Source organism: Pinus tabuliformis, chromosome 8, assembly GCF_031772625.1.
Source record: "Pinus tabuliformis cultivar Carrire ecotype Pingquan chromosome 8, CPIR1, whole genome shotgun sequence".
NCBI lineage: Eukaryota > Viridiplantae > Streptophyta > Pinopsida > Pinales > Pinaceae > Pinus > Pinus tabuliformis.
Genome location: NC_142294.1, coordinates 430,756,748 through 430,774,764, shown reverse-complemented (window position 1 = coordinate 430,774,764; position 18,017 = coordinate 430,756,748). Strand labels below are relative to the sequence as shown.

Sequence of the window (18,017 nt, the reverse complement as noted above, 5' to 3'; positions counted from 1 at the left end):
ATTTTCCCCCCTTTGTCAGTTGAAAGGAGAGACAATCTTCAGCATTTGATTTCTGAACCCCCCCCTTCAGTTGTAGGAGTGTTTCACTGGTGTACTCCCACGTTCAACTGCACGAGAGTACCATCTTCATTTTTACTGTTGGCTGCAATATGTGTGAGCGAATTCGATTGTAAAACTTATACAATCGTCTGACCGTGGATGTCCATTCCCAGGGATCAATCCATGAATAATCGATCTTCAATCTGCTTGATTGTTGTTGTTCGCTACATTGTGATGATGAATGATTTGACTTGCCACAATGGTGACAAGGATGGAAATCAAAACACTGATCTTCCAGATGATCGTTTCTTTGACAATGAAGGCATTTTGGTTTGACTGCAACTTTAGTTTGCGTGTATTTTTGTTTGTCTGCAACTGTCTCATGGCTTGTTGATGTTATTGGATCAAGAAATCCTGCACTGATGAACTTGATCAGCTTAGAATAATCGGGGATATGCAAGTTGTTTTCATCTTTGTCATATCCTAATCCTCGTCAATTTTTGTTACTTTGAATTTCTTCCCATGGCTTGATGATTGGTTTGGAAGAAAGTTGAACTGGATCAGGGACCACTTCGACACTTGAAGTTGGTTGGATCAGTGACTTGGAATTAACATCTTTATCTTCATCTGTACGGATGAAAGACTTGGAAACATCACTCTTCTGTTGCAACTCATCTCTTTGAAGTTGCGACTCCAGTTGAAGAAACTCAATCATTTCATGTGCATGTTGTAGATTCATTGAAATATCAACAAGAGTTGATTTGCTGATTTGCACCATGTCTTCAGTGATTGAGAGGATCAAATTGTCAAGAATCTTTAATAACTAAATGCTTTTCACCATGTGAACTTGTTGGAACTCACACTCGCTTGCTTTTAATACTTGCTGGATTTTTAGAACTCGCTCGCTTGATGTTTGGTTGATTGTTGCACGCTCACTTGAACTTGTTTTAACAATTGAACTCACACTCTTGATTGACCAAAAGAAGGGTGTTGAATACTATCGAAAATGCACCCAAGAAAAAAAAATGCTTATCTGCAAGTGGTACAGATGTCGTCTTGGCTTGAAATGTTGGATTTTTGTAGCGTCCTTAACTTGTATGCTTTGATTACATGATGTGAAATGTGCTTGCTTGGAAGATCATCTTATCAAGTTGATGATGTGGCGCTTTGTGCTTGTGTACTTAAGCTTGATTACAAGAGCTTAATTAAGCGTTCTTATAATTAAGCTTGCTTATGTGCATGTAGTTGTTTAAGCATAATACAAAGAGAGCGTTTTGATAATCTGAACACAATTCATGCACACGCATTCATTACACACGGTGTACCTAAGATCCCCTTATTCAATTTCGGGAGGATCTAGGACACAAGCACCACAAAAATTATGATTAATTACTGGAGTACATCATTCTTCGATGTCACAACTTTGTCATGTAAACTTCTCAATGAGAATGAGAAATTCATGAGAATGAGAGACTACAGGAAAGTCTCTCATGCCTTTTTCGTCATGTCTATTTTTCTACGTCTCTAGTATTTTTCATGTATGTTAATTTTCTTAAATATTCTACATGTGGTATCAGAGCTACGACTCAAAAATTTGCAGTGTGTGTGCATTGTTGGGTGATTGCAAGTTGCATGGACATATCTATTTTTGAGGTTGCAACATTGTGTGGCTGCGTGCACCTGTGTGAAAGGACCTGTGCACTAGAGCGTTGTTGTTGAGGAGATTTGTATCTTTCGACATGGAACACGAAATTGCTGAGGAAAATTGAAGGCAAAGAAAGGTTAGAGGTTGCAAGGGAAAAGCCACGTGGGGAGGTCACAATCTCAAAGAAATCACTGTAGCTCCCTCATTGAAGTTTTATCAAAGCGTTGGTGATGGTGGTTATCACGGAAGCTGGAAATTGGTCACCGCCTTTATGAATGTTATTGAATCTGAGAAAGGAGAAGAATCAAACATGATTTAGATTAGGAACGCATAGAGAAAAGTGTTGCGTTAACACTGTGTGTAAGCCTGAAACTGAAGAGGGTCTGCGAGAATCGACGCTGGCACCTCTCCTGAACCGTGTGTGACCCGTCCTGCTCAGCAAGGACACCACTTTTTTGAGCTTCTTCACTGCTACATCGGCAATGGCGCAGCAATCCACATCCATAGCATCACGAGGATTGCTGCTATAACTTTCTTTCTGCTGCTGCTGAGCCAGGAGCCTGATGAGGCGGTCCATGCTCTCGAGGCCCGCCGAGGCGGCCTCCTTCAGGTCTTCTTGCTATACAATGCGTGGCAACTATTGAGGCTTCTGCACATATAGCCATCTAGGTTTCTTCACCAGTGGAAGAGCATTTACAGAGCATCTCGCAACTCCCAAATCTGTGCAGTTTTGAAATGGGAGAGACTCGAGGCTTTTCTGTTTTTCGTATTTCAGTTTTTCCCATCCATGGCGGTAGAGATGTTGGCCTCTGTTTTGGATTTCTTGAGGATTCTTTATTTATGTCCCCAACTTCAATTTTGTATTACTTACACCTGAAAAAAATACTTCAGCCACATGTTGTAGATAGAAGTCACACAAATAGTGCCATCATCTGACATCAAACATCATCTGCGTCACTGCCACCTATGTTATTGTCAATGGCAAAGTTAGTGACATCTCCATCTATCATCTTTGCCCTCTCTAAGATGAATTTGCCTTCTTTGTACTTTTGACTCTTCTCATGGGCAATCTCATATTTCCAGCCGACATTCTGCCCACAACAATTGCAATAGATATCTGCTATTGTATGCGATCCGCTTGTCATCAATCTCTCCTCTAGAGGTCCAGCGTGTACATTCACACTTGGACATAAGTTCCTTAAACAGTGCCAAATGGCTGCCACAATACTTGCAGTTGTAAGACCTTCCATTTAACTTTACCAGGTAAAGTCGGTCCATGTTAATCTCCAAGTCGTTTTCCTTGTATATCTCTTAGCCTCAAGGAAACGTTTGTTTTAAGTTCTGCTCAGATAAAATAGCTGAGCACAAGACCCTGGATTCATCAGCTAATGTGATGAGACTTCACATCCTCTTGCTGGATTTAGCACTTCCACCAGAAAATTGAGGCCAGCCTAGTTCGATACAAATACGAGAGTTAGACTAAGAGGAACCCCGAATGTCTTCCCTAGAATTCACACACGAAGACCTGGACAGAAGTAGCAGTACAAGGAAGCGCAACATTCAGTCATAGGACATTTAGCATAACGCGTAGTCTAATGTGACAATGAGCAGGGGGTCCTATTGGAGTGGTTACTGATGTGTATACATATGGTGGAAGAAAAGGAAAATAATCCAACTCAGTTCCATTTTTTTCATATTCTAGATGAACAGTGATCTAAGCTTTTTCTCCCATTCTTGACGGGCATCAGAATTGAGAATGGGTCGCTTCATAGTTTCAATCCACCATCCGGCAATGGTGCGTATGAACTTTTAAAAATTTTACTATTTGTTTTAAATCAGATGCATGTGTTTAAATCAAAATCCAAAATTTATTCACCTTTCTTAGAAGTAACTTTATATCACTTTTCAAGTGATTTCATAAAGGGATTTTTTGTTTGAAAAGTTATGTAAGGAGGAGTTATTTTGAAATTTTGAGCATTATTTATGTAATGGAGAGATAAGGCGTATAAATTTTATGTTGGGAGTGATGGAAGTAAAGTGAATCTTTTGTAACGGAGTGATAAGTGAATTTGTTTGAGAGAAAGTCATTGTTTTAATTCAAAGTAATATTTTACTTTGAGAGCAGGAAGAAATCTACCTGGAAAGATGCGCTGCTACTGCCGTGAGCCGCTGCCGTGAACCCCGCCTGCTCAAGCTGCGTGCTCCCGCCCAGCCCCCAGGCCTAGCCTGGTCGGGCTCCCTCGCCCTCGCCCTAGCTGAACCCTGCCCGGACCCCCTCGGGTCTCTCCTTCGCCGCTGCCCTGAACCCCTGCTCTCCCAGCGGGCCTGCCATGGCAGGATCCGCCTCCCCTTCCCTTGGCCCTGAAAAGCACGAAGAAATTTTTGACTCTTTGCTCTCTGAATCTTTAGATCTGAGACCAAGGCCTTCTCAAACTAAGTTTATCAAAAAGCTGGATGAGATGCCAGAGGTGGACTTGCCCCCTGCTTTGCCAATGAAATCAGCAATAGCTCTCGCAGAAAGAGGTCTGGTTGGCCAGTTTACTGGACTTTGGCCATCACCAAGAACGGTTCAGAAATGGACGGAACGCAACTGGAGCCCAATGATACAGGGCAAGATCGCCATAAGATTTTGTGGCCGTGGCTTCTTCACCTTCCTGTTCGAATCAAAGGAGGACAAGAACCTCATCTTTCGCAATGGGCCCTATTTCATGGATACAAGAGGCTTATACCTGAACAAATGGACCCCGGAATTTGATCCGGAAATGGATATCCCAAACGCTGTTCCAGTCTGGGTTCGCCTCCCCCATCTCCCACTTCATTGCTGGGCGGACGAATCGGTAAGAGCTATAGGCAATGCTCTTGGAAAATACATTGATAGATCGGAACCAAAAGAAAACATGCACGCATGCGCAAGAATCTGTGTTGAAGTTGATCTCGGGAAAGGACTACCAGAAGCCATCAAAATCAAGGTAAACAAGTGGATGCACATTCAGCAGCTGGATTACGAACAACTCCCCTTCAAATGCAAGGTATGTCATGAGTATGGCCATTTTGCAAATAGGTGTAATAAGCTAAAATCAAAAGAAATAGATAGTAACGAGGAACCCCAAGAGGGACCATGGGAGCAAGTCAAAAGGAAGAAACCCTCTCAAAACCATGGCCTCAATTCCTCAGCCCACCCTGCTTCAGGCATCCCACCCCCGCCTCCGCCCCCTCCCATCTCAACCATCCCCTCGACCTCAAACTCCTTCGAATCCCTAACTGCCGAAAATCCCCCTTCGCCTCCTCATTCACCTCGCCCTGTCTCTCCTTGCACAAACCCCCCTCCCTCCCCTCCTCACACAGTGGAAAGAATTCTTACCCGAAACAAAGCCAAAGAAACCAACCAGCAATCAGATCCTCCGAGGAAAGTGGGCAGGAAATCGAACAAGGAGCTAAGGGATGAGACGGCAGCAAAAGAAATGGCCACAGGGACACAACAACCTATGGATTCGTATTTGGGACGGCCAAAAGGCAGCGGCGAGAAATCAAAGGAGAAGACAGGATCCCACCCTTCAGCGGGTAAATAATGAATTTGGTCTCCTGGAACTGTAGGGGGATGGGCACCCCTCTAAAATTAAAAGCCATCAAGGACCTTCTTAATCAGGAGCAGCCAGATATCCTTCTTATTCAGGAGACCAAACTCATTAATCAGGACTTTCTCCAACAAACACAGCGATTCAAAAACTTCTCAGGACTATCCAATGACTCAGATGGAGCATCAGGAGGGATTGGAACACTATGGAATAAAACAAAGTGGGACATCTACAACTCTCACCAATGTACATGGTGGATCAGAACGGACCTGAAGAACAAAAGCTCACAGGAAGTCTATCACATCTATAACATCTACGCCCCTAACCACTACAGGGATAAAGCATGTTGCTGGAACTCCCTAGAAGAAGACATTTCCTCTATACAAGACAGCAGACTAATCCTTGGAGGAGATCTGAACCTAGTAAGGAATGTGCAGGAAAAATATGGAGGGAAGTATCATTCAGACCCCTCAAGAGACAAATTAGAAAATATAGTACAGCTATACAACCTAATTGACATCCCCCTGTCAAATGGAAAATATACCTGGTCTAACAAAAGGATAGGTGCTCAAAACATTAAGGAACGGCTTGACAGATTTCTAATTCAAGAAAGGGCAACCGAAAACTACTCAATTCGAAGTAAATTAATCCATGGATTAGCATCGGATCATAAACCGGTGGTTCTCTCTATGGACAAAGGCCCAAACCTCGGCCCTCTTCCCTTTAAGTACAACAAAAACTGGGATCTCAAAAAAGATTTCAGTCAACTTATCCAAACTCAATGGGCAAGAGAAGTGATCGGATCACCATATTATGTTTGGGAAACAAAGCTGAAGCAACTTAGGACAGCGATAAAACAATGGGCCAGGGACCAAGCAATATTAGAAAAGAGGGAAAAAACAGACCTGCTAAACGAAATGGAGCGTTGGCACATTCAAATGGAACAAATTCAATACAAGGCAGAGGACATTGAAAAAGAAAAGAATCTCTACAAAGAGCTCTACAGGCAAAACCGCGCAGAGGAAGAGGAGCTCAGAATAAAATCTCGCTGCCTCTGGCTAAGGGCAGGAGATAAAAATACCTCCTCCTTTCATAATAGCATCAAGCTCAGAAGAGCATGTAACCAAATAGATAAAATCGAAGTAGCGGGGGTTGAGTTGAAAGGTCAAAACGAAATAAAAGGGGCTGCATTCAATCATTTCAAGAACCTTCTAACAGCAGACAATCATTATCATGACAGCGAGACCTTCCTCAACATTCTTGAAAGCAAAATCACAGAGGAGAACAATAAGGAGCTGGAACAAGAACCCTCAGAAGAAGAAATCAGAGAAGTCATCTTCAGCATGCAACAAGACAAAGCCCCGGGGCCGGACGGCTTTACAGTTGCATTCTACAGGCGGCACTGGGAAACTATAAAAAAGGATCTGGTAAGGATGGTAAAGAACGCCTTCAGAAACCAAAAAGTAGGGGAAAACACAAAGTCCACTCATATAGCTTTAATTCCTAAGGAGGCAAACCCCAAAACCTTTGATAGATTTCGTCCCATTTCGCTATGCAATGTCTCTTATAAGCTTATCACCAAAATTATTGCCAATAGAATAAAGAAATTTCTCCCTTTATTAGTTTCTGAGAACCAGGGTGGGTTTGTCCCAAATAGACAGATCATTGACAATGTCATCCTAGTCCAGGAAGCCATTCATAGCAGCCTCAATAGAGGAGAAAGGGGAATGATCATTAAATTAGACATGGCTAACGCTTTTGATCGAGTGGACCACTCTTTCCTTACAGCAGTCCTTCTTAAATTTGGCTTCTCCCCCCTCTTTGTAAACATCATCAAAGGATGTATCAGCAATCCATGGACCTCACCCTTGATCAATGGACGGCCAAGTAATTATTTTAGAAGTTCAAGGGGGCTAAGGCAAGGCTGCCCCCTCTCTCCCTTTCTTTACATCCTAATGGCTGAGACTCTGAGTGCTCATCTAGAGAATCTCCGAAGCAAAAAGGAAATCACGGGAATTCGCATTGAAAGGGGAACAAAAGAGCTCAATCACTCCCTCTTCGCGGACGACACTCTCTTGATTGGAGGTGCATCAAGCCTGATGGCCAGAAGATTTAAAGGAGCTCTGGATGCCTTCCTCCTAGCCTCGGGAGGAAAGCTAAACAACAGAAAATGTAAAATTTATACATGGAATGTCCCTCTTCAGATTCAACAAAGGATTTCACAAATTCTAGATATTCCCCTCCAAAGAAGTTGGAACTCCTTCTCTTACTTGGGCCTCCCTCTGGCTAAGGAGCACATTAAAGCGGAGGTCTGGTCTAAACATATTGAGAAAATGAGAGGCTTATTGCAGAGCTGGGGTGTTTCCTGGTTGAATCTTGCAGGTAGAACCATCCTTATCAAAGCGGTCCTATCCGGCCTTCCTATCTACCAATATGCAATAATAATGGCCCCTGCAAGCATCCATAAGCATATGGAAATCATCATGAGAAGCTTCCTCTGGCAAGGAGGAAAGCAGGACTCAAAGAAGTTCAGTCTTGTCAATTGGGATCAAGTCACCCTTCCGTATGACAAAGGAGGTCTGTCAGTTAAAATTCCGAGCCTATCCAATCAGGCAATGGGACTCAAGCTACTTTGGAAGATCATTTCAGGACAAGGAGCATGGTGGGTCGAAGTTATCAAGAGGAAATACCTTAATGGCCCAAACTCGAACATCCTCCAAGACTCAATCGTGGATAGGCCGTGCACCCCAATGTGGAGGTTGGTTAAAAAAGTTCTCCCTCACTTTAAAGAACAAGTATCTAAGAAACCGGGCAGCGGAAAAAATGTCAAAATATGGCAGGATAGAATCATGGGATCAAGTCCCAGAGAATCTCTGCAAGATCTAAAACCCCTCCAAATTTGGATGGAGAACCAAAACATATCCTCCTTATTTGACATTTCCACCTGGTCCCAAAATGCTTGGTCAGATTGGAAGGTCGTGAACCTGCCCTTGGACCTAAAAGATCAATGGCATAAACTAAAAATCTCTCTAGCAGGAGTTGCGCCAATGAATAAAGAGACGGAGGACAGTTATATATGGGACACCTGTGGGGGCAACTTCACAGTGCGAGAGGGCTACAAATCACTGCAAGATAAGACTCACAGTGCTAGCTGGAACCTCTGCAAGGCAGCCTGGAACAATGAGTGCATACCCAAGGTAAAGCATTTTAATTGGGCCCTTCTAAAAGGGAAAATTCTCACTGCAGAAAACCTGAGAAAAAGAGGAATACAAGGTCCCTCAATTTGCTGCTTTTGTCAAGCTGAGGAGGAATCCATTCCTCACACTTTCCTCCAATGCAATTTCGCACAAAATTGCTGGAAACAGCTCCTTAGTCCTTTAGAATCCAGAAGCAGGAATGGCCATGTAAATAACTTACAGAGAAACTGGAGAAAAGACTACCCTCTGAGCAAGAAAGGGAAAAGAAATCTTCTTCGAATTTGGAATTGTATCCCAGCAACTCTCTGCTGGAATATCTGGTTGGCAAGAAATCACTATATTTTTAACAATGAGCAGATTAAAATTGACAAGATAATTGCAAGGACCATAGCTGGGATTTCCGAGGCAATCAGCGCGAATCACATAACTCTCCCTGATCAGCAGGGATGGACAAAAGAGGAGATGGATTGGTACAAAAGATTCAACCTCAGCCACTCCCAAAATCTTCCCCCCCAAATCAAAATTAAACAGAAGGGGCAAAACTGGAAACTGAGGGGGGACAAAGAAGAAGTAAATAAATGGATCACAGCTCAGAATCGCCCCATTCTCCTCTTCGATGGAGCATCAAAGAGCAATCCCGGGAAAGCAGGCGCTGGAGGAATAATAAAAGATCAAAAGGGGATCACAGTAAGCTACTACGAATGGGGTCTCGGGCAAGCAACCAATAATGAAGCGGAAGCATACAGTTTACTTTTAGGCACGTCAATCCTACACAGGCTCGGTCTACAGGATGCTCTAATCCTTGGAGATTCCGCTATACTAATAGCAGCAATGAACAAAGGTAAAGAATTTGGCAAAGCATCTCTCAATCGCATCAAGGCAAGGATAATGGACACCCTCAGCCACTTGGGAAATACTACCTTGAAGCACGTACTAAGGGAGCATAATGCTGAGGCGGATAAGCACGCAAATAATGCGGTCAATCTCCAGCAGGGTCAGGTCAGAGATAACATCAGAACTCATGAAAAACCCATCCCATAAGGACGGCAGCTGTCTGTCTGTTCACAGGGCAGAGTCCACCAGGAAAAGTCAGAACCATGATCTACTCCCCTGCGAACATCAAATCTTTAACATTATGCCGGCGTTCCCATCCCTCCTCAACCTCAGAATTTCCCCTCATCGTGACAGTCCCACGCTTCTTCTGGGCACTCTTCACCTCGATCACAGAGATCGGAGATCCCTAAATCTGCTACCCGATTTCCCCTCTGCAACACTTTGGAAATATCTGGAGCTTCATCACTATGCTAACCCTCCCCCTCGCCCTTATATTCCTCCTCCTAATCCTCCTCTCCACCATTACTCCGAGAAGCATTTAGGGTGCGAAGGCTTCTTTGAGATCAGTGGTTTTCGAGGGATCAAGCAGTGGAGTCCCGCTCCAGCTCATTCAGGCAGCAGACGTCAAGGAAATCAGCAAGGCTCTTCAATCAATCCGACTCTCCAAGAAGACATCAGGTATACCAGAAGTCATTTTCAAGGTCACTCGTTTCTTATTTGTTTTGCAGACATGGCAGAGGGACGTCAACCTGAAGCGCAGGGAAGGGCCAGCCCCCGCGAGAACCCCCTAGAAAGAGTCCTGGGAAATGATGCATGCGCGCTGTGCAAAGATCACTGTTTCCTGATCTCTCGTTTCATGAAGCACCATAATGACCTGCGTGAAGACTTCATTGCGGATAGCCGGTCCAAACGCAAGAAACTAGAGAAGCGCAAGAAGGAAATTGAGAACCTCCAAGACAGATGTGAGCACCTAGAGGAGGCACTTAAGCACATTCAGTCCATCACAGCAAGCATGCAGGCAGAAGCGTCTTCCAAGGAAAGTCAAAAAGAACAGCAAGATCAGCAACAAGAGGACCACATGGAGGAAACCGTCAACCAATTTTGGTGTTAATCTAATGACCTGCAAAGTCTGCCTGTTAGATGGCATTTTTGTAAGACAATACAGCAGGCATCTTTTTCAATTTCTCTTCTTTAAGCTAATCTATAAGGCTTCCAGGGCTGCGTCCCTGTATAGTTTCCTCTCTTCCTCTCTTCTTCCAGCATATATGTATCTTACTCTGCTCTTTGCATTTTTTTTATAATACAATAGTACTCGATCTCGTTAAAAAAAAATATATTTTACTTTGAGAGCGATCGAGTCAGTGCAAGAAATTTTTGAAGACAATTTACTTCCAAAGTTTTCAAGTGTGACATTCTCATTGAGAAGTTTACACAACAAAGTTGTGACATTGAAGAATGATGTACTCCAGTAATTAATAAAATCAATATTTTGTGGTGTTTGTCTCCTAGATCTGCCTGAAATTGAATAAGGGGATCTCAGGTACTAAATCAACTAATAATAACACATTCACACTCATAAAATAAATATTAGACATAGAGAAAAACCAAACATGGCAAAAAAGGCCTCAGCCTCACAGCGTTCCTCACATTCTCATTATTAAAATAATGTTTATGATACATATAAATACATGAGGAAGTTTGTCTCAAGATAGTGTGTCTATCTTGAACAAACTTGGTTGAGATATTTTCTCAACAAAACACTAATCTAGGAGAACTAGTTGGAGAGAATCTCTCATCCTAACTAAACTCCCTAGTTTGAGGAACTAACTTCTAATTCTCAAGATTTGATTTATTTAATTATAATTTTGGATTTATAATTGTTTTATTATGAGAGTGAGGCTAACAAATTAATCATCCCTCATTACATTATCAAATAGCACCCTAATTTGGTTATCATAATTTAACTGCCTAACCACTAACCTTAACACCCCAATGTTGGATTTGTCACATATCACTTACATTAATTTCAACTAAAATAAAGTTCACATAATATAAAAGATACTTTTAATACTAAATTGGAGCTTGTTGTTTGGTCCTCCAACATAATTTTGGCTAAACGTTTATCCTTATCCTTAACAGCCAGGTTTGAAACACACTTTGAACTGTAAAACTATATTATTATGCAATACGAAATAAATCAAATTAAAGCATTAAATTCTTTCTTGTATTCCATCTCATGTATGTGTGCTTTGATATCCAATATCATCCCCAGATTTTTCAAAGCTGACAATGACTAAAGGGGATTCATTGACAATGAAGGTGAAATCTATGTTAAAAATGTTGTACCAAGAAAGTTGTGGTGGTGCTAAAGTTACGGAAGTCGATGCAGTTTAGAAATGTATATCCATAACATGTTCCTTCAATCGCTATGAAGCAAGCAATGCAGATCAGAAAAATGGCACAATTAAGCTAAGAGAAATAGGTTATAAACTTAGAGCTAATTGTATTAGAAACTGGACTTGTATATGTCATAATGGCTTGAATTTATTGGGCTTGTTAATGAAAAATCACCATCAAATTTCAGATTTAATACAGATCTATAAAAACCATACAAATTAAATGTGTATGTGGAAATGTATGCATATCAATCATTCAATCTTACAGCTAAGGCCACTCCATAAGGATTGAGAAACACCAATTCCAGCACATCGAACTGCTACTATAGCTAATACACCATTTGTGACCCATATCAATGCACCCAAGATGCCCCACCAAGTAAATTTGAAAGGCTGAAATAGAAACCTCAAGTTAAACAAACTTACGCTGAAATAGAAACCACAAGTTAAAACAAACTTTATCAAGGAAAGTAAGCGAAGAGAGCTGATCATCAAGAGACTTACAGTATACAATAAGACCAACCATGAAGTCAGGAAACATGTAGTTGATTTATAAAATTGAAATACAAAAGGGTCCAGTGAAAGAGCTGCAGGCATTTTGATAGGAACCGCTGCATACAAAATTTTAATGATACCATAAGCATCCAGGTTTATCTGAAAGCCTGGAACAATCTAATCCTTTTATTTGAAAAATTCAGAAAGCATTCTACAAGTCACCTACGTAGCTAACCATTTCTAGAATAAAGCGATAAGCTGAGTAAACATGACACAGAAGCATGATGCAGAATTGAAATTGGAATAAGAATTGTCTGCCCAATGTTTGATGCTATACTGAAGGCATGTCTCACAATAGCAGTTTTATCAATGAGTTGCCAGAAATACATATTTGACACTTCGAACATTTAACAATCTACTAGTTGGTTATATAGCTAATCTGCATTTTATAAAGGATGATCTCTACTTTTTGGTATCCAAAGATTATATGTCCTAACTTGCCAATTCGAAATACAAAATTCTTTTTTTTCCAACTTTATTGAAACCTTATCTTAACATAAAACTACATTTGAACTTTGCATCATTAAGAAGGAACTCAGTGAGACCTGCTCTTTAGCTGTTTGAAGCCACAGCCCTCTTGACCTGGTATTAGGTGCACATTGCAGTGGGATCTTCGTATCTTCCTAGTCACTGTCCATTATCATCCTCTCTTGGGGAAGGCACTAGTACAGTCAGTGCTCTTGGATAAAGAACAAGTTGTCAGTCATGAAAATATCAGTTAAAGGTAACTGTTTCTGATTACTAATTATCCTACAGGAGTTGGTTGCTTCAGCAGAACATAGCTGGCTCAATTCATCTTTGGCAATGCAAATGATAGCAGAGGTCCAATTTAGCTAGCAGGTCATATCATATTAATGAGGTTTGTATGTCTTCTTTAGAACCAGGGAGACAAGCAGTTTTAGTTTTCTGTAAATAATATACCTCCAGGGTTTTAAATTTCTGATTATGAGCTCACCTAAGTACCCTGGTTCATGTTCATGTTTGAATTCAGCAACACTGAAATTTGGAAAAAAATAGCACTACAAAAAGGAATGATATAATTTACCATTGAGTTCAGCTAAAAATAAATTAAGAAATATAGCACTTCTAAAAATATGTCAACATCATATTTTGTTCAAAAGCACGTCAAAATATTAAGTTTTTTTACTTTTAACAAAAAAAACAAATATCAACGTTTTTTTATGAATTTTATAAATAACAGTTTGCTTTGCCACTAATCCACCATTGAATTCAAAATTCCCCATTATATTCGCCATTAAGTTCACCAGTGTTTGAGATGAGACAAATTTCAAATTGTTTTTGAAAAAATATTGCCACACATGGTGACTAAGGTGATAACCATTTGAACACATTAATTTACAAATTTTCTGACAACAATAGGGGTGCAGTTAACTGAATAAATGGCTTCCACTACACTTGGCATCTTGATTATGGTAAGGATTGCAGTTGCACATCTTGCTAAATATTTGGCACTAAAATATTATAGTAATTATGTTCAGAATCTACCATTCACTGTCCAATGACAGAAAAGACCCATACATAAAGTCCAGTTTTAACACCGAACAAATACATAACAGCTAATAAGCAGTGTGCATTGTACCTCAGGGAAACAAAGCAGTATGGGTGCAAATAACACCCACCCATATTCAGGGACAGGCTATGAGCCACAATGGTACCTTTTATATGAACTTTAGTTGGGTTGAGAATGAAATCTTGAAGGTCCAGTCCCAAGTCCTCACCAACCATTTTATCCACCCGGGGCTCCTTGCTTAATGCAGTTCTCACAACTGCGCACTCTTGCTAAGAGAGATCAATGAGTGTGTGCGACAATGATCCAAGGGAGTTTGACTCCCCTCTATTTATAGGAGGGAAACCAAGTCGAATTTCCCTTAGTTTACAACCAAAAGCCCTAAAAATTCACTTTAAGTATTCAACAAGGCTAATAGGTCACAAGCAGACCTAAATATAGCTTCACATAATGATAAAATATAATAAAATGACATCCTTTCTCCACAAGTGTGGGAGAAATAGCCCTGCAACATGACATCATCCTCATCTAACGAGTATCTCCATCAAGCAAGGTGGCAAAAATGGTCCAAGAGTTATACTCACTCCGAGACATCTCATCAAAGTGAATGGGTGCATACTGCATCTCCAAGCCACAACCCCTCATCCAAGATGTCATAATCAAGAAACCATTCATCATCATCCTAGGGTTTGTCTGGTTGACGTGACAACCCTAGAGCTATAGAGCATGATGTCATCATCAAGTACAGGTGTGTCAACCCTCCCAAAGTGTCTCAAATGATCACCATTCTAATTTACGCTCTAGAACAAGGCAATGCACATCAAGTAGATTCAAGGCCAACTTGGGATCATCCTCAGTCCTCTGGGCACATCATGAATCCTACCAACGACCTGACATCTTGGCTTAGCATCTCATCATCTGGAGGTGTGAAAGGGGGCCAATGCTCGTTTCTAAGGGGCAATGTTGAGGTTGCAAGGTCACAGGTGCTCTCATCCCAGGCTAGACGTCTTCTTCACAATGTTGTAAAAGAGAAAACCCATCCCTCAAGGGATATCCAATGCATCTGTCAGAATCCACCTGAAACATACCCACAAGATCAAGTGAGATCAACTTCATTAGGTAAATAAACCATTAAAGTATCATAGTGAACCATATTCAATGGCAAGGGCATAAAAATACTTCACACAAGCCTTTCCTTCAAATGTCTTTCCAATTGATGATTTGTAAGCAAGTTACCATACTTGTGTTAGGAATGATTATACAATTATCCCTACTAGATGCTTCTAGCCCCAAGGGAGAGACAGTTCCTAGGTAGGCCCATCAACGTACATGGAATGGGTAAGACTTTAAGGAAGATGCCAATGCCTTGGTGCTAGCTGAGAGAGGTCCAACATCTTGAGTGTAATGATGATAACAAGGAGCAATCGTGGAGGCCTGAGTTACCCCTTTCCTCGGCCTATTTTTACTATTAATTTATAACCCTAGCAATCCCAACAATTAATTCCTAACAGATTTAAGTCTACTAAATAAAAGCACAAGCAATGCTTTAACAAAATATTCAACAGAAGCAATAAAACAAACAATCTCGCACATGCGCACACACAAATTTTCACCCAATCAACAACTCTTCATTTCATTAATAAGAACCTACATGGGCTCCCTTACTAGAGAAATGGCCCATATTAAAGAAAATACGGATAACAAATCTAGATCTGATCCAACTGATCAAGCCTTGGACTTTGTTGATTTGGATCTCCTTGTTTCCCCCTTTGCACCTTCCTCTGACCCCGCATACTTCAGTATTAATTCTTCTCCACCCACCACTAAGATGACTCTCTCTCAATTCCTTGTGCCCCTATGTATTGTGTCTTCTACCTTGGCCTAGCGCTTCTTTTATAAGCTTGAGTTATGACTGAATGCACAACCCTAATCTCCAAAGTGATTAATGACTGAGATTAGATCTCGCCTCACTTGAGATCAACGGTTGAGATTCATCTAATTCACTAATGCAAATAACCTTTGCATTAGATTAGATTAACTCACTTTTCTCTTATAAAAGAAATTACTTTAATCACTAAAGTAATTTGCTAAGGTTCAAGGGCTATTAGGCAACTTCTTGCACATCGAGACACTTAGGCCTACGCAAAAGTACATGCCCGAGCTACAAACATCAACATGTACCACCCCTCCGGTGCCTCTTTTACATCAATGATCTTTTTTTGTTTCTTGCATAGCTTGAGTGACCAACTTGGTTAATGCTTTTTCAATATCCCCTAAAGATGTAGCAATTTACTACTCATCCAGGTTGGGACATTTATGAGTTCCCTTGATTTGGAGAGAGAATGATATGCTTAGGCACTGAGTGATGGCTAATGAGAGGTGTAGAGCTTGAGCTAGGCTTTTTCCCATGTGCTTATTATTAGTCCCAACCATATTTTGCATTTTTCATTTTCTTCCATTTGTGGCTTTATATGCAAAATTTCTAGGCCTGACTCAAAGATGTCGATAAACGGTGCCAATACCAATGACAAATGACAATCAACCCAAAGAATGGAAGTGGATATCAAGGACAAATAGAAAGTGACAAAGATGGAATACCTTAGGCACACTACATTAATCAATGTTTAGTGTACATTTTGATAGATGACCCACCTTCCTTCAAGATGTTACATGTGAGAGAGCACTAACTAAAGTATAAGTGAAGAACTCTGAATTGAAGCTATCTATGGATCATCATAGGGTTGTTAGTTGGCTAGCTGACCAAAGACGAGAAATTTTTTCTCCTAGGGGTTACCCACTTGGGTGGGTAACATATGGCTCCAATTCAAGGGCATGTGCTCAATGTAGAGCGCATGATCCATGTGCTCGAACTAGGAGTGCATGAGAATCCCAACAATCATTGGTGCTTGCAGACCTGCTACTTGTACACTCAAAGCAACTTGTTGATAGTAACTAAGCAAGGTGTTGATTGTCACCCTTATGATATAGGAGAATAATAAAAAATTGTTAGCTAAAATAAAATTTCAAATCTATCTAAATGTGCAAGGAAAATCGACATGCACATAATCAAAGAAGGATGCAAAAATAATAATGTAAGGTACATGATCTTAACTTAGGTTCCTATTACCACATGCACCAAGTTCTAATATAAAGGGTGAGGGGATTGCCATCTACTAGTAATGGCCAAATTCACTCCACTAAGGTTGGATATATAGATGTAATTTATCCCTACCATTCCATGAATTCTACAAGGATAAGGATCATCATCGACAAGGACAAGATCTCCAACTTGGATATCATCATTTTACTTTTTGACCCAGTCCTTCTTCTTCCTCTTGATTTTCCAACCACTTGCCTTGGTGGAAGGTAAATGAATAATTTGGCATATACTTCCTCCAAACCCTTCATCAACCTTTGGTTTCTTAAAGATATTAGGCTTGTTACCCACCACGAGTGGGTGACCCCATAGGAGAATATTTCTCCTAGATGTGTCTTCAGCCGGCAACCAGTAGCCACCTGATAGCTTTGATATGCTACTAGTCTCCGCTACCTGAGCTAGCCATCATGTACACTCGTTCATCTGTCATGATCATATGTTTGAAGGTGGGCCATCCAATCCCAAAGGTATGATTTTTCATTATGTAATTGGGTGTTTATGCTTGTTTTTCTTGGGCACACTTGGGCATGGATTATTGGGAAACTTGGAAGAAGGGCTTTGACTATACTCTTGTTCCCTTACCTCAACTGGGGGGTTAATCCTGTATCCTAGTCCCGTGGGATCTCCTTTATTGGCTATTAGCTTTAGGAGTGGCACTACATGGGAAACCCTGATTTTGGTTGCGTGATCTTGCTTTCCGATACCATATATCTCACTCCCCTCCGCTCATTACAAGCCCTTTTCACATTTTCACTATTTAGGTCCACATTTGTCCATTGGGTCTATTAGAGCTCCAGGAAACTCTCCTAGGTTGCAGCTCGGAGCAGCCTGGTAACATATAATCTTCAATATTGTTCTCTGAACTATTGGAATGAATGATGGTTTGTATCAAGTCAGATAATCATTTCAGCTCTAATCTCACTCAAGACATGCATGAACACCCTCAACAATACAAGGCTTTAGACCACTAATGCTCAATAGTTTATAGATTCAATGGATATATGGAGAATACTGACTGTACTAGCAGATGCATACATAAACATATATGAATGGCCAGCTACAAGAAGTAAGTGGAACTTGCCAATCTAATT

The 18,017-nt window shown here is 41.0% G+C and overlaps 1 protein-coding gene and 1 pseudogene across 11 annotated transcripts in view; both read right to left on the bottom strand.

The window, feature by feature from the left end:
• The window catches only part of LOC149235884 (uncharacterized), a 363,269-nt gene that overhangs the window by 227,844 nt on the left and 117,408 nt on the right, over positions 1-18,017 (bottom strand). For 10 of the 11 annotated variants that reach the window (XM_089372269.1, XM_089372272.1, XM_089372264.1 and 7 more), the window contains 2 exons: positions 12,191-12,297; positions 11,953-12,079 (listed from right to left, as the gene is read on the bottom strand). In XM_089372269.1, coding sequence (XP_089228395.1) covers positions 11,953-12,079; positions 12,191-12,297 — 234 coding nt within the window. Of the gene's footprint in view, positions 1-11,952; positions 12,080-12,190; positions 12,298-12,786; positions 12,921-18,017 lie in introns of all 11 variants that reach the window. The other variant, XM_089372265.1, reaches the window with a different exon arrangement.
• LOC149235885 (protein yippee-like At5g53940 pseudogene) lies at positions 2,553-3,165 on the bottom strand (annotated as a pseudogene).